This window comes from Otolemur garnettii, unplaced genomic scaffold (assembly GCF_000181295.1).
Source record: "Otolemur garnettii isolate 467f Iridium unplaced genomic scaffold, OtoGar3 scaffold00006, whole genome shotgun sequence".
Taxonomy (NCBI): Eukaryota; Metazoa; Chordata; class Mammalia; order Primates; family Galagidae; genus Otolemur; species Otolemur garnettii.
Genome location: NW_003852401.1, coordinates 20,650,610 through 20,671,968, shown reverse-complemented (window position 1 = coordinate 20,671,968; position 21,359 = coordinate 20,650,610). Strand labels below are relative to the sequence as shown.

General features: G+C 37.4%; 1 protein-coding gene across 1 annotated transcript; it reads left to right on the top strand.

Annotated features, from left to right (window-relative positions):
• The first annotated feature begins 3,899 nt into the window (after positions 1 to 3,899).
• Positions 3,900 to 20,466, top strand: IL33 (interleukin 33). The gene is made up of 8 exons (XM_023508685.1): positions 3,900 to 3,939; positions 6,927 to 7,034; positions 13,358 to 13,498; positions 14,315 to 14,434; positions 16,603 to 16,728; positions 17,478 to 17,528; positions 18,354 to 18,445; positions 20,108 to 20,466. The coding sequence occupies exons 2-8, from the start codon at positions 6,938 to 6,940 to the stop codon at positions 20,318 to 20,320; spliced, it is 840 nt and encodes a 279-aa protein (XP_023364453.1). The 5' UTR covers positions 3,900 to 3,939; positions 6,927 to 6,937; the 3' UTR covers positions 20,321 to 20,466.
• Positions 20,467 to 21,359: the final 893 nt, after the last annotated feature.

Genomic DNA, 21,359 nt, shown 5'->3' with positions numbered 1-21,359 from the left:
ACTGAACAATAATTCCCCATTCCTCAACTAAATCTTTTTTATATTCTCCATGGAGCTGTTTCAGTCTTTTCCCACTTATTCTCAAAAATTCAAATCATGCTTATTCCTCTTAATCTCTATAACTCTTTCATAAGCTACTTTACTAGGAATATTGTGGCCATTTACAAGACCCTCAAGTTCTTGTCCGTACACCTTTAACACTTCACGTCTTCTCTGATTTTCCCACTGTAAAACATCAATAATAATAACAACAATAATAAACATGTATTGAGTTTCTACTATGTCCACTACTGTGCTAAGTGCTTAAACATACCTACTTAAAACAACTCATTGAAGTCTCACAACTCAATGAGTTCAAACTAATATGAGCAAAATTATGACATTATTATGAATAATATAATTTTTATAATGAAGATTATGAAGATGATGAAGAAATTGAGACTTTATAGACATCAAGATTATCTAGCTAGTAACCAACATCTTCCTTTCTCCCCTTTACTCTACCAAGATAGCATTCTCTTTGTTTCCTTTCATGACCATAGAAAAGGAAAATGTCTTACTTCCTCCTTCTCTATTCTGTGCAATCCACTACAGTTGTTTTGAGATTTCCACTATACTTAAATGATTCTCTCCAAGGTTTCTAATCTCCAACTAGGTTTCTATAGTACTCATTGCCAGCTGTCCTACTTTTTTGAGACAGTTACTCTCTCTGCTTTCCTTTCTGGTCTTCTTTACTAACTCTTTTTCTTCGTTTATCCCTTAAATCTAAGATACCCCAGAATTCCATCTTTACACAGCTTTCTCTTCCTGTTCTACACCTAATCAAGACAATCTCATTCACTTCCACACCATCAGCAGGATGTCATCATGTCTTCACAAATGAAGAGCAAATCCATATAGCTAATTCCGGCTTCCCACAATTTCCCTGCTGAAATTTCCATAATTATTCATCAAGTACTTCAAGCTCCATCTGCCCCACATCAAACTCTTTCAATATTCCTACTGGTGAAATTCCCACCTGAGTTTCCTCTTATGAACCACTGGAACCATCTTCACTTCCCCCCTCACCACCCCTCTTCCCAGTTTTCCCAGTCCAGAGCTGGAACACTCACATCCAAAAAGAGCTATGGAGGCATTGTGGAGATATACCTCAGAACTGGGAGTAGGAACTGAGTTTTAATCCTGACTCAGCCGCTTGGTGACTGGCTTAGTAGAACTAGAATAGGTATCTCTGGGACCCTTTCTCAGCTCTCATCACTCCATTCCCCCCTCATAGAACCCACTGTTGCCCTCACTCTTTCCTCACTGCTTTTGCCTGGGGGGCATTTTACCTGGTCTTCTTGCCTTTCTCTCCTTTCTTTTCTTTTTTTTTTTTTTTGAGACAGAGCCTCAAGCTGTCCCCCTGGGTAGAGTGCCGTGGCATTACAGCTCACAGCAACCTCCAACTCCTGGGCTCAAGCGAGTCTCCTGCCTCCGCCTCCCAAGTAGCTGGGACCACAGGTGCCCACCACAACGCCCGGCTATTTTTTTTTTTTTTGGTTGCAGCCGTCATTGTTGTTTTGGCGGGTCCGGGCTGGGGATTCGAACCCATCACCTTAGGTGTATGTGGCTGGCGCCTCAGCCGGTTGAGCTATAGGCGCCGAGCCACTCCTTTCTTTTCTTCTTCTGGATGATGCTTCACACAAACATAAAATAATATTCATAAAACACACTCTAGATGATGTTTCTCATTTGCTTTAGAAACTCTCAAAAGATTTTATCTATGGGATAAAATTCAAACTCCTTACTTTAGCACTTATAGCCCTCTGCATACTGGTCCCAACATAATATATGAAACTTCATTTTGTCTAAATTGGGTAACAAATGTAATTGGGATACGTATTTATGGGAGAGAAATCTCTAACATTCTTTATACTAAAAGTAATAGTGAATCAAATATTTAAGTATAAAATATTAAACAATAAAATTTTAGAAAATAGTATAAGGAAACTTATCTGTAATCTTTAAAGCAGGACACAAAACCAGAAGTTCTAAATGAAAACACTGATTAATTTTATCACATGATATTTAGAAACTTATCTATTCCATCAAAAATAATGCCATTAACAAAGTCTAAAGATAAGTGACAAAGGGGAAAAAGCAGTATCATATCACAGACTAGTGTTTAATTTCTTAACTTACAATGAGTCCATATAAATCAATAATTTACAGAAATTAAAATCAGACTTTTTTAAAAAAAATATGTTCAAGCTCATTAAATAACAGGAAAAAATTAAAGACTATGAGATATTTTCTACTTTTTTTTTTTTTTATTTATTTGGAGACAGAGTCTCACTTTGTTGCCTGCAGTAGAGTGTGGTAGCATCACAGCTCACAGCAATCTCAAACTCTTGGGCTCAAGTGATTCTCTTGCCTCAGCCTCCCAAGTAGCTAGGACTATAAGTGCCTACCACAATGCCTGGCTATTTTTTGAGACCAGGTCTCACTCTTGCTCAGGCTGCTCTCAAACTCATGAGCTGAAGCAATCCACTTGCCTTGGCCTCCCAGAGTGGTAGGATTACCAATATGAGCTACCATGCCTGACTGATTTTTCACTTTTTAGAAAGGCAAACATTTTGAAGTTGATGATGCCGGCTCAGTGCCTGTAGCTCAACAGTTTGGGTAATGGCCACATACACCGGAGCTGGGAGGTTCAAACCTGGCCCAGGCCTGCTAAACAACAATGATAACAACAACAAAAAAATAGGCGGGCATGTGGCAGGCACCTGTAGTCCGAGCTACTTGGGAAGCTGAGGCAAGAGAATCACTTAAGCCCAGGAGTTCGAGGTTGCAGTGAGCTGGGACACCACTGCACTCTACCGAGGGTGACATAATAGGACTCTGTCTCAAAAAATAAAAATAAATAAAAAATAAAGTTGATAATACCTGTTGTTGCTATGGGGATGGAGAAGAGGGCACTTACCTGTATTACTGACAAATTATAAATCAATACAAACTTTTAGAAGTCAACTGGGTAATATCAAACTATAAAATAGATGTATCCTCTGTTCTAGCAATTCCACGACTAGAAATGTATGCAACCAATGAACTTACAAAGGTTTTCCAAGAGTCACAACACACACACACACACACACACACACACACACACATGCTCAGCTGTGAAGAAAAAAGGAAAGAAAATCCTGGAAACAAAGTGTTAAAGATTGATTATATGAATATATATAACCTTATACATATAACATTAATATGTTTTCTACTTAATAATAAAATATGGTTAAGACATTTATATGATTGAATGTTATTTATAATGATACTTGTAAAAGAATGTTTCTAACGTGAAAATGTTTATCATAAAATGTTAATTGGAAACTAGAAAAAGCAGCCTACAAAATATTTGTAGTATGATTTTATTTTAATAAAATAGATGTACATACCATTTTTACCTAGAAAAAAGAATGTCAGGATCTATAGCATATATGCTTTCCTATCATTTACATATTTTCTAAGTGCACATATACCAGTTTTATAATCAGAAAAAAGTTGCTTAAAAAGTTTTCACTTTCCTGTAGAAAAGAGACAGGGACTTCAACAATCTTTTCCCTTGTATACTTGATATTATGCAATAAACACTACAAGTGTCAGAGAGGTTTTATAAAAATTAATGATTAATTAAGCATAACTCTTTGGAAGTGCTTTCACTAAAATAATTTGAAAGCTCTGTTTAGTATTTGGCTGTAAAAAAAAAAAAAGCTCCCACACAGTCTGATACATTCAACTAGTTCTATTTGCATTGCTTCATAATCAAACACTGCCACGCAATGTTGCTTAATCCCTGTGTGTATATAAGTAGAATTGGAATGTAACTGCCTAAACTACTACCAATTGCTGACTACAGGAAACCACATTATCAGAGACCGGTCCTTCCCATTTATAACTTCGGTGAGTATCATAACCAGTGTGCTGTATGTCACTGGAAAAAGCAGCAAAAAAGAACCAGTGATGTTTATATGACCATATGTTCTGAAACATATCTGATATAAAAAGAGGAGAAGAAAGAGTTAAGTTTTAGTCTGAAGAAATGGTGAAAAGAATAATACTATTTATCAAGGTTAAAGATTGTAGGTTGTTTGCAGAAAATGCTTTGTTTTTCAGAATAGGATTTGAGAATATTTTCTGATTATACTTTTGACTTATTATGTGATTCTAAAAAAGGTACTGGCTTTCTCTGTAACAACAACCCCATTGTAAATGTGGTATTTTCAGTTTCTTATCGCTCTTGCTCAATTAGGCAAGCTAAAATTGGTTTAGAGCAGGATATAATAATCAATCTGGGTTGTGTCATCATATGAAAGAACACGGAACTTTCAGCAATTTATGACAGAGAATTTGGTATTTTTCCAGTATATTTCTGTTACTCAGCTTGATCGTTAAGCTATAGCACCCACTGATGATCCTTGCCTGAATCAAGTATTAAATCAGAGGCTGCAACATGGTGATCTGCCTGAGTCTAACATCCCTTCTGTAATGAACAGATTCCTCCCTATTCATTCATTCTTGAGAAATGTCATGAACTTGTGGGTTTCTTTTTTCATTAAATGCTTTGTTGTCAATTACCATTATTATTGTTTTTGATCCTTAAGTTGTGCCAAACGTGGCCAGCAGAAGACCTTTCATGATGGCTCATGTATGCTTTTGACACAACCTCATTAGTTTTAGTATGACTCTACCGCTTCTGGCACAACAGGATGCTCCATGTTCATTACCACATTATCACCTACAGATCTGGAGTCGTGACTCCTTTTAGTGGAGAAAGCATTTAGAAACTAAGATATGGAACACTGATTTTTCTGATTCAATTCTATATTCCAGGGTTTTTCTCTTGGCTTCCGGTGTTTTATATTTATATCTCCTTTCCCCTACAATGAAACCTGTGCAACATCAATATATCCACTTACTTGCTCTATACTGCACTATAACAAAACAGTCTCAGATTTCCAATACAAATTTTACCCCTAACAATAAACCCACCAAGTAAAATTTAAGGTTTCTTTACAGTTGTTTTTGACCTATGACTATACAACCAAAAACAACAACAAGGATATGTTCTGAGAAATGCATCATTAGGCAATTTCAGCACTGGGTGAATAACATAGAGTATAATTAGTATAGCCTACTGCACAAGTAGGCAATATAACATAGCCCCTTGCTCCTGGCTGTAAACCTGTACAACATGTTACTCTATTGAATACTATAGGCAACTGTAACAACCTGCTAAGTATTTGGTATCTAAACAGATTAAACATAGAAAAGGTGCAGTTAAAATACCATATAAAAGGCAAAAAAAATGGTATACCAGCCATGAATGGAGCTTGAAGGAGAGAAGTTGCTCTAGGTGAGCAGTGAGTCACTGGTAAATAAATGTGAAGACCTAGGACATTGCTATATTTTACTGTAGACTTTATAAATGCTTAGACTACACTATCTTTAAAATTTTTTCTTTTTGCAATAATACATTAACCTTACTTGCTCTAACATTTTTACTTTATAAACTCTTTAATTTCTTTTAACATTTTGACTCTTCTGTAGTAACTTAGCTCAAAACACATACTGTACAGGGGTATAAAAATATTTATACCCTATCATACTATATACTCTGTATTTTTTTTAATTTTTTAGTTTTTTACTTTTTAAACTTTTTTGTTAAAAACTAAGACAAACACACACACATTAGCTTGGGTCTATCCTATCTCCCTGGAAGTTCTTCAAGAGCAATAGCACATGTGGACCTGCCATCTCCTATGATAATAATACCTTCTGGAATACCTCTGGATTGACCTGCCTGAGGTTGCTTTACAGTTAACTTTTTAAAAAAATAAGTATAAGGGGCTCAGTGCTCGTAGCTCAGGGTGCCGGCCACATACACCAAGGCAGGCAGGTTTGAACTCAGCCCGAGCCTGCTAAACAACAATGACAACTACAACAAAAAATAGCCAGGCATTGTGGCAGATGCCTGTAGTCCCAGCAACTTGGGAGGCTGAGGCAAGAGAATTGCTCAAGCCCAAGAGTTTAAGGTTGCTGTGAGCGAGCTATCACACTACGGAACTCTACAGAGGGTGACATAGTGAGACTGTCTCAATAAATAAATAATAAGTAAAAATAAAAATAAGTGTAAGGTGTACAATTCACAATAATGATAAAAAGCATAGTATAGCAAATACTAAGCCAATAATACATGTAGAGTCATTTATTATTAAGTATTACATAATATACATAATTGTATATGCTATACTTTTATACAACTGGCAGCACGAAGATTTGTTTATACCAGCATCACCACAAAGGTGATGATGAATTGCACCACAATGTATCAATGGCTATAGTCACTAGGCAAAAGGAATTTTTTCAGCTCAATTATAATCTTTTTTTTTTTTGGAAATAGAGTCTCACTATGTCGCCCTCTGAAGTGTGCTATACTGTCATAGCTCACAGCAACCTCTAACTCTTAGGCTTAAGCCATTCTCTTGCCTCAGCCTCCCAGTTAGCTGGGACCACAGACACCTGCCACAATGCCTAGCTATTTTTTGTTGTAGTTGTCATTGTTGTTTAGCTGGCCCAGGCTGGGTTCGAACCTGCCAGCCCCAACATAGGTGGTCAGCGCCGTAACCACTGAGCTATGTGTGCCCAGCCCTCAATTATAATCTTTTGGGACCACAATCATTAATTATATGGTCAGTCATTGACTGAGACATCATTATGCAGTGCATGACTGTATTCTAGTAAGAATATATAGTTAGAATACTATGCTCAAATTTTACTAAAATAATTATTTTCTCTATGTAATTATCCATTTTATAGTGAGTTAGCCACAGTTGTTTCTGCTTGTTTTCAAGTTGATACAATTGAACTAATATATTTTAATTCAACAGAAACCTGAAAAATGAAGCCTAAAATGAAGTATTCAACCAACAAAATTGCCCCAGCAAAGTTGAACCGCACAGCAAACAAAGCCATGGAAACATCTTGCAAGCCAATAAGTAAGCATTTTGAATATTTTCCATCCTATGTTTTATCTGCTTATCTGTTACCAAAGCCTTATTATTCCAGTATTCATACATGCTGTCTTATCAAAAGCTATTAAGAATACAAAAACTGAAATCAAAAGAGATGTCTCATAAGGGTATAATACAGCAGACTTTGGTTTTAAACAGCCAACTTTTGTTTATTTGATACATTTTTTGTCAGGAGAACAAGTACCATGCTGGCTATGCTACTAGATGTTTTTCTTAGTTACATTTCAAACTGGACAGGAATAGCTCAGTTAATTTAAATTTGCAAACCACAGTAGCACAGTGGTTACGGCACCAGCCATATACACCAAGGTTGGCAGGTTCGAACCCGGCCCTGACCAGCTAAGCGACAATGACAACTACAACAAAAAATAGCCAGGCATTGTGGTGGGTGCCTGTAGTCCCAGCTACTTGGGAGGCTGAGGCAAGAGAATCACTTAAGCCCAAGAGTTTGAAGTTGCTGTGAGCTGTAATGCCACAGCACTCTACCAAGGGTGACACAGTGAGACTGTCTCTCAAAAAAAAAAAAAATCGCGAGTAGTGACAGACTTAATCATTGCCTTTTACATCAACCATTTCTCTTTCCCACATCTCCTACCACCAAATCCCCCAAATACTTTCCCTAATTAACTAACAAAACTTTAAACTGATTAAAATTGTCATTCAACTGATCAAAAGTTTCATTCATTAAACTTGCATTCCACAAATATTTATAAAGACCTTTGGTGTATCAAGCATGTAGTTGTGACTTAAGACTATTGATAAAGGAGAGAATAATTGAAGATATTAGGATAATCTAAAGCTCAAATAAAAATAAATAAATAAAGCAGAAGCAATAAATGATGCTCAAGTCTATCTACTTAACAAATTCAAAGAGTTTGACATAAGATTAAAGGTAAATAAGTCAGGTAACAGCTACAGGTCTGATATTAAAGGGCTGTATTCCTCTTTAATTCTTAAAATTATTTATTCTGGAAGTAATCATGCAAACTTATACTCCAAATTCATATGGGAGCAGTAAGTAACACAAAAACATTAACAGAGCCATGGTGCCCAGGAAAGAAAACGTAAGATAAGGAGTGATGGTGGAGACTGGCATATCCTTGTCTGGGTGCTCCTTTCAATTTCTCTAAACATCTTTAAATCTAGAAGAGAAAGAAATGTTAAAGAATATGATTTCTATCCTATTGTGTCCTCCATGAGGCTCTGACTCACCACATTCTCTTTGGTAACTACAGAAAACACTAATTTGATTGTAGTTTCTGAATGGCCAGGAAATCATAATTAAATTAGTCCTTTTATTTGTAGCTGAGTCAAAATGCTATCTGCAGAAAGTGACTCACGTTGAAATTTAATTGCAATTGTGACAAGAGATGGGATCTATAAGGTGTGATTAGATCATAAGGGCTCTGCCCTCATGAATAGATTGATGCCATTATCACAGGAGTGAATTTGTTATCATAGGAGCAGCTCTCCAATAAAAGGATGAAGTTTGACCCCATTCTTTCCCTATCTTGCATATTCTTTTGATGTATGATGTTTTCAGCCAGATCAAGACACAGTGAAAAGGTCTTCACCAGATTCAGCTCCTTAATCTTGGCCTTTCAGTTTCTAGGACTGTGGGTCAAATAAATCTCCTTTCTTTATAAATTATCCAATCTGTGGCATAATGCCATAATTCTATTATAGCAGCAGAAAATAGACTAAGACAGGTATATCTTAGTTTAGGGTAGCTGTAGGTCATCTAGCAAAGATGTTCAGAATTCAAGAGGATGTACACAGAAACAGATAGAGGTGCTTTATAGCAGGGGTGTCCAACCTGTGGTCAGGTCCATGGACCACATGCTGATTTTCTGAGGACTTTTTTGCTTATCTGTGGTATTGGATATCATGAAAAGTATGTATGGACCTTGCGTTTTGCTAATCATCTTTAGTCAGTGTTTGTATATTAACTGTGTAGCCCAATACAATGCTTTAATTCTTCCAATGTGTGGCAGAGAAATAAAAAAGGTTGGACACTGCTTTAAGGTATCTTAGTTAAAATGCCTTAGGGAGAAAAAGCAACAGTTATAAAGCTCAGGAGAAAAACTGAAGATAGTATTAAAGTTTGGAGCATTTGAGGGAGTTGTCAGCCTCTAAAACACGGACTGAAGTCATTGGAACAAGCAAGATTACCCAGAAAGAAAGAGCAAGATGCTGGGCACGCTAGCTCACTCCTGTAATCTTAGCACTCTGGGAGGCCAAGGTGGGTGGATTGGTTGAGCTCAGGAGTTCGAGACCATCCTGAACAAGAGCAAGACTCCATCTCTACTAAAAACAGAAAAAACTAGCTGGGCATGGTGGTGCACGACTATAGTCCCAGCTACTCACGAAGCTGAGACAAGAGGATCATTTGAGCCCAAGAGTTTAAGGTTGCTGTGAGCTATGATGATGACACAGAACTGTACCCACAGAACTGTTTACTCTATCTGTAAAACAAAAGAGGACAAGCAAGAGAAGGCAAAAGACAAAACCTTGAGGAATACAAACATTTTAGGAGCAGACAGAAGAGAAATAACTAACACTTATTGAAGTAAACGGATCAAAGAGAAACAAGGAGAACCTAAGAGGACTGGTAATACAGTGATAAGGGAAGAGAGGTTCAAAGAAGGAAGAGGTTCTAAGAGTCAAATGACAGAGTCAGACCAAGAGTAGTAAGCAGTAAAATAGGTGTTTGTGGAAGAAATGAAAAATGAAGTGACTAACTTCCATAGTTTCTGTCACACATAGTCTGGCTCTCGAAGCAGCAAATTATAGAAAAATTCCAGGGCCTTTCCCATTTACTCACCAGAAATCCCTGAGGGAAACGAATACTCTTGGAAGATGAAATTAGTTATAAAAATTTTCTTAAAATCCACACTAAGCCACTGCCCTTAGAGAATAGCCAGATGGAGACATACAGAGTGGTAGCAGTCCTTACATGTTTGAGCTGGTTCTTTGACCCCAGTGGAACAATCTCTCTCCTACAGAGTCCTCATGAACATGCCAGCTTTGTGCTTTCAAACCCAGAATACAATCCCCATGCTTTCTGCTGCCCAGAATACCAAAGTTTACCTTCTTCCAAATTCTTCCAATGCAAATTATTTTTAATACTTCAAATGGAGTCATCCCTCACCCCTACCATGTATTATACCCGATGGTTGTCTCACTAGATCCTGGCCTCCGTATCCGTACCTTTAACTCTCAAACCCTTTCTTCTTTTACATACATAATACTTCATCAGTACTGTGACCCTCACTTCTAACTACCCATTTGATATTAAACATTCCTATCATGTCTGCATGTAATGTGGACCACATTAAAAGAAGAATTTAAAGAACAAGCATGCTTTTGGTATAGTCTCATATTTTTTGGCTCTGAAGAGACAATGTGATACAGTTGCTATTTATTAAATGTCCTCATCAAACTCATGTTAAAATTTAATTGTTACGGTGATGAGAGACAGGAAGTGATTAGGTCATGAGGGGTCCGCCTTCATGAATGGATTAATGATGCTATCACAGGAATGGGTCAATAGTTACGAGACTAGGTTTATTTTAAAAACAAGTTCTCCCAATTTCCTCTCTCTCGTGGGTTTATTTCTGCCTTCTACCCCTTCCACCAAAGGATGACTTTTACTACATGCCAGCACTATGCTCTTGGATTTTCCAGCTTCCTGAACTGTGAGAAATTAATTTCTTTTCTTTATAAATTACCCAGTCTGTGGCATTCTGTCATAGCAGCAGAGAACAGACTGACAATAGTTAATAAAATATTATACAAAATTAGTTTTCAGGAGAACAATTACAATGCTGGGTCTGGTACTAATTAGCTTTGTAAATTATCTTTTTATCTGTAAAAATGCTACTACATAAATGTGAGATGCTGAAGTAAGTATCTCTGAATTATGATGCAACATTGGGAAGTTCCAGGGTGGATGTGAACATAATTAAGTGGCCCTCCCCTCTTCAGACACTTGAAGATACTTAAGGTAGCTACCCATCTATCTCAATTGGGGAAAAGATATGGATAATTCAAAATAATAGCTAACAAGGTTTTATTCCATGTGACTTTTAGAAAACATTATTTTAAGAAGACAAGTATCCTAGAAAATTAAAAGAAATCATAAAATGGATCCAAGAGTCTCAAATAATTATTTTCTTTTCTGAATTGCTGTGAACTGAAATTTGACTATATTGTATAAACTCCTTGATAATTCATTTACTATAATGTTAAAAATTGAGATTCTAGGCTCGGCGCCTATAGCTCAACCAGCTAAGGCACCAGCCACGTACAGCTAAGGTGGCCGCTTCGAATCCCAAGCCCGGACCCGCCAAACAACAATGACGGCTGCAACCAAAAAAAAAAAAAAATAGCCGGGCGTTGTGGCGGGCGCCTGTGGTCCCAGCTACTTGGGAGGCGGAGGCAGGAGACTCACTTGAGCCCAGGAGTTGGAGGTTGCTGTGAGCTTTGATGCCACAGCGCTCTACCCAGGGGGACAGCTTGAGGCTCTGTCTCAAAAAAAAAAAAAAAAAATTGAGATTCTATAACTCATGTGCTATAATATTCTATCTGACTCTGAAAGGCTTTTTAGGATATCAAAGTAGCAAATTTAATTTTTTACTTGAAATGTAAATATTTCTTTGCTAAATTAAAAAAGAATTACTAAATAATTAACTTTTTAATTTCAATTTATTTAATTTGAATCTCCATTTTGTTAGTCCTTCAAATTTCTGTGCAGCTTATTCTTAGGTATAGGTAAGTGGATAATAGTAGAAGTAAAAATTTTGGTATTATATACCTTTGTCACAATTTCTCACCAGACCTGTAATCTTGGGCAAATGTCTTAACTTCTAAGGGCTGCAGATCATCACCTGTTAAATGGGGATAATAACATCTACTTTGTAAGATTACTGTGAATGATTAAATGAAGAAATATGTAAAATTATTAGTAGAGTGTATAGTTCACTATAGACACTTAGTAAATGCCAGGGTTTAAAAATTTTTTTTAGGCTCAGTGCCCATAGCACAGTGATTACGGTGCCAGCCACTGAGGCTGGCAGGTTAGAACTCGGCCCCAGCCAGCTAAAACAACAATGACAACTGCAATAAAAAATAGCCAGGCGTTGTGGCAGGTGCCTATAGTCTTAGCTACTTGGGAGGCTGAAGAAAAAGAATCGCTTAACCCCAAGAGTTTGAGGTTGCTGTGAGCTGTGACGCCATAGCACTCTACTGAGGGTGACATAGTGAGACTCTGTCTCAAAAAAAATTTTTTTTAATTTCTTTTTTTAGAGATGAGATCTTTCTGTGTTGCCCAGGCTGATCTCAGACTCCTGGCATCAAGCAATCCCCTCCCACCTCAGCCTCCTGAGTCACTAGAATTGCAGGCATGAGCCATCATCCCTGGCTTGGCAGTTATTTTAATGTCAGCAACCTTTATAGACCACAGTTATCCTTCCAAAGTTATTAAAGGTCTACATTCTAGATAAGTAGAAAAAATTCAGATTTCATAGGAATAAAAGGCCTCCCACAGTTAGGCAAAGGCTGATGTGATATGTTGTATGTAGGTTCACATTCCCTTATATGAAATTCTAAAACCCAACATTTTTTCTAAAGTTTTCATAATTCATTTTGCAACAAAATATGACCTAAGTTCATTTTGTCATGTAAACCTTGACCTGAACTAACATGAGGTCTTTATTTCACTTTATTTCACAAATTTTCCTATGTCTCACTATAAAGTTAACTAGATTTATTACAGAGTACTGCCCCAGTCCCTCCTGGGAGTACTACACATATGTAGTATAGGCTCTACAGTGCAATCCTAAAATCTAAAAAGCTCTGCATTGTAAAACACATCTGGTTCTAAAGGGCTCTTATGAGATAATGTGAATGTGAACTTCCTTTCTTGGTCTGCTTCACTCAGAGGTTGTAAAAGAACTAATATGGCTCAGCACCTGTAGCACAGTGGTCATGGGGCCAGCCACATACCCTGAGGGTGGCAGGTTCAAACCTGACCTGGGCCAGCTAAAAAACAATGACAACTGCAACAAAAAAATAGCTGGCAGTTATGGTAGACACCTGTAGTCCAAGCTACTTGGGAGGCTGAGACAAGAGAATCACTTAAGCCCAAGAGTTTGAGGTTACTATGAGCTGTGACGCCATGGCACTCTACCAAGGGCAACATAGTGAGACTCTGTCTCAAATAAAAAAAAAAAAAGAACTAATATGAATGGAATGAAACAATCTCACAATTTTTTTCAATTGTTTAGAATTCCAGCAGAAGGCTGAAGAAGTATGCCATTCTTATGTCATGAAGCTCCGCTCTGGCCTTATCATAGAAAAGAAGGCCTGTTACTTTAGGAAAAGAACCACCAAAAGGGCTTCCTTAGGAAAGAAACCACCAAAAACAGGTAAGGAGAACTGTACACTCCCTGGAAATAGTGTTAGGTATCTATATGCCCTCACTTATCACATTTAAGTATATAGCTTTTTCTCCTCACTCAAATATTCCTGCTGAGAAAGAGTAAGGATGATGAACTGTCTCCTCATCATTTCAAAAAGGGCATATATAGAGCTTTTAATATGAGAGAAATGAGGCTCGGCTCCTGTGGCTCAAGTGGCTAAGGCGCCAGCCACATACACCTAAGGTGGCGGGTTCGAATCCCCAGCCTGGGCCCGCCAAACAACAATGATGGCTGCAACCAAAAAATGGCCAGGCGTTGTGGTGGGCGCCTGTAGTCCCAGCTACTTGGGAGGCTGAGGCAGGAGACTCACTTGAGCCCAGGAGTTGGAGGTTGCTGTGAGCGTGATGCCATGGCACTCTACCTAGGGGGATAGCTTGAGGCTCTGTCTTAAAAAAAACAAAAAAAAAAATGAGAGAAATGGTTATGTTACATTATTAAATAAAAACAGCTGATATAAAATTCTATATAAATATGTTTACAATATTTGTAAGTGATTTTTTTTATTTAAAGGAAGTAAACTAAAATATTAATAGCAGTTGCTTTTGGGTGTTGAGACTAGTTTTCTTCCTCCTGCTCTCTAATGTGCCCTACTGCTGGGGTATAATTGTGCCAGGAGGCATTGATCCTTTCAGACTATGGGATGCCCAAAGCCCTGAAGTCAGTCACCACTGTCAGTAAGCAGCCTCCTCTGGGAATCCTCAAAGGGGCATCTGTGCAGAATAGAGATTGATAATCCACCTCTATCTCCACCCCATCCTGTAGGTGTAAAAGAACATCTGTCACTCACTGCTTTTCAACAACGGTCTACTATGGAGCACTTTGCCTTTGGTATACCTGATATCCAGAAATATGCTAAAACACTTCAAGTTTCAAGTCCTACAGGTATGACTAGTTACAGGGGTAGGGTGGGGGTGAGGAAGGCAGTGAGACACAGTTCCCTGGCAAGTGCTACTCCAGGTAGCAGCCCCAAGTCTATATCTGCATTTGTATTAGAAACTTCTGTCCATTTGCAGCTGATGTGCCCATTAACAGTATCCAAACTAGGTGCAAGGTAGCTGTTCTAACAAAGCATGTGCATTCTATTGTTAGCATTCCATCATAATGTTGAATGCTTGCTGTGGATTAAAATGTATTCCATAAGAATACATTATTCTTCATGAAATATATTGCCCTCTGGACAAAAACACATTATTCCCCCAAGTTTCAACATTTTGATCATAAAACAAAGAACTACTATATTTTCTAAATGTAATTTCAACATTTTATGCATTTTAAATAATAATGAAAATGGTTTTAAATTTTATCACCTACTTATTCAAAGTTCCAAGCTGATGATGGCTATCAAAAAATGAAGAGATTGGCCAGGTGCAGTGACTCACGCCTGTAATCCTAGTACTCTAGGAGGCCACTAAAAAAAAAACAATCATTGATAAGAAAACCAGGAAATTGCACATTGCCCTTTCAAGCATTAATTCTAATATAAATGTCTTAAATTCCCAGAAGCAATATTGAAGTTTCTCATTAAGTATTTCTTCTTGTTGTTGTTTTGTTTGTTTGTTTGTATGTGTGTGTGTGTGAGACAGTCTCACTCTGTTGATTCTCACCAGCCTAGAATGCCATGGTGTCAGCCATAGCAACTTGAAACTCCTGGGTTCAAGCAATCCTCCTGCCTCATCCTCCTGAGGCAGGAAGCACAAATGCCCAGCTAATTTCTCTATTTTTAGTAGAGATACAGGGTTTTGCTCTTACTCATGCCGGTCTCAAACTCTTGAGTTCAAGCAATCCTTCCCCCTTGTCCTCCCAGAGTGCTAGGATTACAGGAATGAGCCACCATACCCAGCCCAAGTATTTCTAAATCATTTACTTTAAGTTCCATATACAAATTCAATTTAACATTTTCCTTAGTATTTTGTATTTTTTTAGCATAATTCTCGAAGGTAAAGAAAATGTGATTTTTTTCCATGTCCCATATAAGAGTAAGAGTCCCTTACTCTCCTCCAGTTTACCTCATCAGACTGTAAAAATCAGACTGTATTATCATCTTTTATGTTTGCTATGCCATTTTTTAAAAAGTTGGGAGTGGTATACCTACAGTCTCTGTCATTTAGCCAGAGGATAGAACAAGGCTCACATCTACATACCCCAAGACCGCTGAAAATCTCTGAGTGATGCCACAATTTATAGAAGGACATTTATTTATCCATGTCTATCAAAATACAGTCCTTCTTTCCCACAGTCCCCAGATCATAGGGATTCAGGAAGTGGAGGTTTCTTTACCCAACATCTATCACTTTCCATCTTCCTCTTTCTCAGACCCTACCAAAGAACACTATAGTACATAGCCTCCCAGGGCCTTCTTGCAGGAAACTAGCACCTTTAATCCCATTTAGGTGTCGTGCCTCAGGCTTTGAACACTGTAAAGCAGGCGTCCTCAAACTACAGCCCATGGGCCACATGCAGCCTGCCTAGGACATTTATCCAGCCCGCAGGGTATTTTTGCTGCCGCTGCCTGTCCTGCTTAGCAGCTGACTCGTCCAGGGGCCCACAGTCCAGCCCCCCAACAGTCTGAGGGAAAGTGAACTGGCCCCCTGGTTAAAAAGTTTGAGGACCCCTGTTAAAGCTTGTGTCAAAGACTTTCATTATACAATAGTAAGAAAGTGCAGTTCAAATTGTAAAGATATTTCTTTGAGCAAGTTTTTTTTTTTGAGACAGAGCCTCAAGCTGTCCCCCTGGGTAGAGTGCTGTGGCATCACAGCTCACAGCAACCTCCAACTCCTAGGCTCAAGTGAGTCTCCTGCCTCTGCCTCCCAAGTAGCTGGGACCACAGGTGCCTGCCACAACGCCTGGCTATTTTTTGGGGGGGCGGGGGGAGGGTTGCAGCCATCATTGTTGTTTGGCAGGCCTGGGCTGGATTCGAACCCACCACCTTAGGTGTAGGTGGCTGGCGCCTTAGCCACTTGAGCCACAGGCCCTGAGTCAGAGCAAGTATTTTTTAAAAATTGTCAAAAGAATTGTTCCCGACAACAAATTTTTTTAATTCTTAATGACAGGAATTTCACCTATTACAGAATCTTTTGCGTCCCTAAGCACATACAATGATCAATCCATTACTTTTGCTTTGGAAGATGGAAGTTATGAGATCTACGTTGAAGACTTAAAAAAAGATCAAGAGAAAGGTAGCACATTTCCTTTTGTCTATACTGATATAATGATCACTACTAAAGCATTTTTACTTTAAATCTGCCAAACCATAAACAATGGATTAGCTCAGGCACTGCTGAGCTAATAGATCGTGCTGGGTGCTAACTACAGTGCCCTGGCAGTGGATGACTGAACATCACCATATAGAAAAAGATTCAGAAGCTTAGTCAGGGTTTATCAGGGAATAATGCTCATATTGAGAAGTGGTATCTACTGTGAAAGGTGGAAGGACAGACCATATGTACTTGCTTTCTCTAAATTACCCACTGATCTTTCCAGCCTATCACTATCACCAAAATACACCTTTAGTAAAAGAATATGTCAGTGTTATGAACAATATTTTAAATATTTTTTTAACAATGGTGTTGGAGAATTCACCAGAGTATGTTCATATATTTCTCAAATACAAAGGTTTTGCTTTTATTGAAATATAATAAAAAGGGAAGATATTTTCTGATACTTTATACACACACACAGAAGATGCCAAAAGATCTTATACTCAGTTAAAGAAAGAAAAACACTGTATTAAATTTGTAATATTCAAATCTCTTTTGACTTTTGCAAGTATAAGAGGTACTCAATGTGACTTGTATTTATCTTTTATTGTTGATATATAGAGAGTATTATAACATATATATACATAAACATATATGCATATATGTTAGAACTGAAACCTTTTGATAAAATTGTATTTCACCAAGGAATTTTATACATTATATTTCAGACAAGGTGTTACTGCGTTACTACGAGTCTCAACGTTCCTCAAGTGAATCAGGTAATTTGGAGGGCTACGGAGCTGTAGAGCTTAAATTCTTAAATTTGCAGTAAAGGTAAATTCAAAATCCTCCACAGGAAAAGAAGACAGTCTCAGAAGGTTCTTGCCAATCCAAGCTCATAGTAAAATCTTCGATTCTTTGAGAGTTTACTTTATCCCATCCATTTTGCGTTTAATACTTAGGATAAAGGTTTGGCTACCTTTAACAGAGATCCTAAATAATAGTAGCTTAAGTTAGATAAAACTGTATTTCTGCCTTAGGTAGGGCTGAAACAGCAGTTCTGCTAAACAGGCTGTCTAGGAACCTAGCTTCTTTATCAGGTAGCTCTTGACACCATGACAATATCCAATCAGCAGAAAAGGGGAAGACAGATGCATGCATTCTCCTTCCCTTTAAGAGTATAACCTGGAAGTTATACCTGACAGTTCCTCTCACCTAACATGGTCAAAACTTACTCCTATTGCTATACTTAGCCATCCATACGAAGACAGGCTGTAAAATGTTCTATCATTATACAAGAAGAGTAATTGGATATTGGGGGACAAGTATCAGTGGCCTTACAGGCAGAAAGGGAAGCTGATGTCAGAGAAGTGCCCATTAGAATCACAGTTCTCCAATTAGAAAGCATATAAGAAAACTAACCTCTCTTCAGTTGAGAAATGCCCTCTAGTTATCCAATGACTCTTTAGTTTTGAGTACAAATTTTCTAAGAGACCTGTTGGTGAATGAAGTAGTTTAGACTCTTTTCCTGGGTGTTAAATTCATTTAAATAGAGATGAGTTATGATTCTTAACTTTATCATTTTCAAATTTTTTAATTATAAGGTGACGATGTCGACGGTAAGATGTTAATGGTAAACCTGGGTCCTACAAAAGACCTCTGGCTGCATGCCAACAACAAGGAGAACTCTGTGGAGGTAATAGAAATATGATTATATAACTGTCATGACTGCACCCGTTTATGTAGATTTGAGTGTTTGGTATTTTGCAAATACTACTAATAACTTGCTTCTGGAGTTGGCAGGGAGATGGCATCTATGGCCTTGCTACTGAAAATCTGATCTCCACCAGCAGCACTTCATCTCCTGGAAGTCTGTTAGAAATGCAGACTTTTAGCCTCTCCTAGAACTGAGTCAGAATCAGCACTTTAACAAATCTCCAGAAGATTCATATGTACATTAAAGTTTGAGAAGTACTGCTACATAGAACGATCTCAAATTCTTTCTATTTGACTTTAGGAACTACTGTTTTCTTCTAGGAAGTGTTTCTTTGTATAATATAGTTTTCTTAAGAAAATTAAAAAATAATTTTATGCTCTAAGTCTGCTTAAGGGGAGGATCATAAACATTTCCATGCGCCAAGATTTGTAAATAGACTAACAATCTAAATTCTGACCATAGGTTTACTGTATATTCTTCTTTAGTTTGTAGGTGGCATTATTGTATTGATCCTAACAAGTAATTATAAATATCTTGAGGAACAAACAAAGGTAAAGGAAAGAAAGAAAACAGGAGAGTTTAATGTAGAAGGTAATTATATAAATATAGGGCCCAGTATAGTGGCTCTTGCCTGTAATCCTAGCACTTGGGCGGCGAAGGCAGAAAGATTGCTTGAGATCAGAAGTTTGAGACCAGTCAAAGCAAGAGTGAGATCCTGTCTCAACAAAAAATTGAAAAATCAGCTAGGTGTGGTGGCTTGCACCTGTAGTCCCAGCTACTCGGGAGACTGAGGCAGAAGGATTACTTGAGCCCAGGAGTTTGAGGTTGCAGTGAGCTATGACAATGCCAATGTACTCTAGCCTAGGTGACAGTGTGAGACCCTTCTCAAACAAACAAACAAAAAACCCGAAAAACTAAAAAAATTACACAAGTGCACAAATTTATAAAGCTAACACAGCCATGTAAGACATATTAACATAAACAATGAATGGCAGTCAGCATCTTCCTTAACAAAACACTACTAATATATATGTATTAATATAGTATTTGGCAAATATAAGTACTTAGTAACAAAATATGACTCATACTTAGTTCTATTATATAGAAAGTGCTGTCCTAAATTTTACAAATACTATCTCAATTAATTCTCCTAGTAATTGTACAATGGAGTTATTGTATTGGTCAGCTGTGTGGTGTAACAAACCATACCCAAAACTTAGTGGCTGAAAATAATCATCATTTATATTACTCATAAATCTATAGATACTTTGGGGATTGATTGATCTAGAAAACTAGCTAGATTGCAAAACTGAGGCTGAGGCTTGAGATGTGAAGCAACATGCCCAAGATAGCACATGTCACAGGGGTACAAATCCTGAACTGCTACATATAGATTCATTCAGCTAAGCCACACCCTCTCTGAGTATTGACTATCAGTGAACTAAACCGAATCCACTCCTCACCCTTTTGTACTCTATTTGCTTCTTCCTCCCTTCCCTCCCCTACTCACTAAGCAGGCTTGCTACATAGAGATTAACAAGTCATAAATAATTATTCCCTTTTAGTTTCTAACACAAGGCAGTAAAGTTGACCCTGAACTTCCTAATCACATATTGATTGTGTTCTTCCTTGTTTCCTCAGCTTCATAAGTGTGAAAAACCATTGCCAGAGGCCTTCTTCGTCCTTCATAAGAAGCCCTTAAATTGTGTTTCATCCGAATGTGTTTCATTTGAATGTAAGAATGATCCTGGAAAGTTTATCGGTGTAAAGGATAATCAACTTGCCCTAATTAAAGTAGACTGTTCTGAGAATTCGTGCAATGAGAATATCATGTTTAAGCTCTCTAAAACTTAATGTGATGGAAAACTGTGGGTCTTGGTATGGATGGCCCAAATGCTACCTTTGGAGAAGTAATAAGAGATAAAGAAAGAGATGGACAATGTGCAAGGGAAATGGAGAACACTTAGCATGCCATGGAATGTTTTTCTTCTTTTGTATTTAATGTTTTCTTTCTTTCATGTAAAAATATTTTTTTCATATTCTTCAGTTCTGTTTTGTATTTCCCTCAGTAAAATTGCATATTCAATACAAGCATCAGTGTATTAAGTAGGGTATTGGTAAAGAAACTGCCAAAATTCTAAAAAGATATAGCCTAATCTTTTACTTTTTTCTATTGTCAATACAAAAATAATTTCATATTTACCACTAAGGCCTCTGGGAAGTGTTAGCATCATAGCTCAAATTTCCCTTTAGACAGGGATCAATTTTAAAGAGCTAGGTACAAAAGTAATTTTCCCTGGTTCCAAATAATAGTCTCAAACATGACATCTGCTAGTAAAAAAAAAAAAGGAAGACCAGATGCTATATAAATTGACCACTTCTCAGCTGAAATAAAACATTAAGTCTGTAGATGTCCTAGGCAACACTCAGATCAGCTCTCTCTTACTATAAAGGGTTAAGGAACTTTGAATGGCTACATGACTAGCCAGGTAATATAAATGAATGAAAAAGGAAAGATAGTAGAAAAATTAAGAAACCTAATACAACAGAAACTCCATAGTTGACCACCCTACTATAACCACCTCCTTAAGTTGACCTAATTTTCATAAACTAAATATTTAGCTGTAAATATCAGTACAGTAGACCTATTTCCTTATGTTGACCAATACATAACCTCCGTATGTGGACCAATTTATTACAGACCCTTGGTTGATAACTTACAGAAGTTTTACTGCATTTGTGGAGAATAATTTAACTTGTAATTATTTTATTTTTTAAATTCTGATTTTTACGTACTGAGTTTGCTTTAAGTAAGGTGTTCTTACATCAGGACATAAAATAAATTCTAGTTCAGACATAACATTTTATTTATTAAGAGTATCTAATAATGGCT

Excerpts from the sequence above, each read along its gene's own strand:
- IL33 (XM_023508685.1), top strand. The coding sequence starts at position 6,938 with ATGAAGCCTAAAATGAAGTATTCAACCAACAAAATTGCCCCAGCAAAG. Across the intron at positions 13,499-14,314 it reads AAAGAAACCACCAAAAACAG|GTGTAAAAGAACATCTGTCA; the intron begins GTAAGGAGAACT and ends CCCATCCTGTAG. Across the intron at positions 17,529-18,353 it reads ACGTTCCTCAAGTGAATCAG|GTGACGATGTCGACGGTAAG; the intron begins GTAATTTGGAGG and ends TTTAATTATAAG.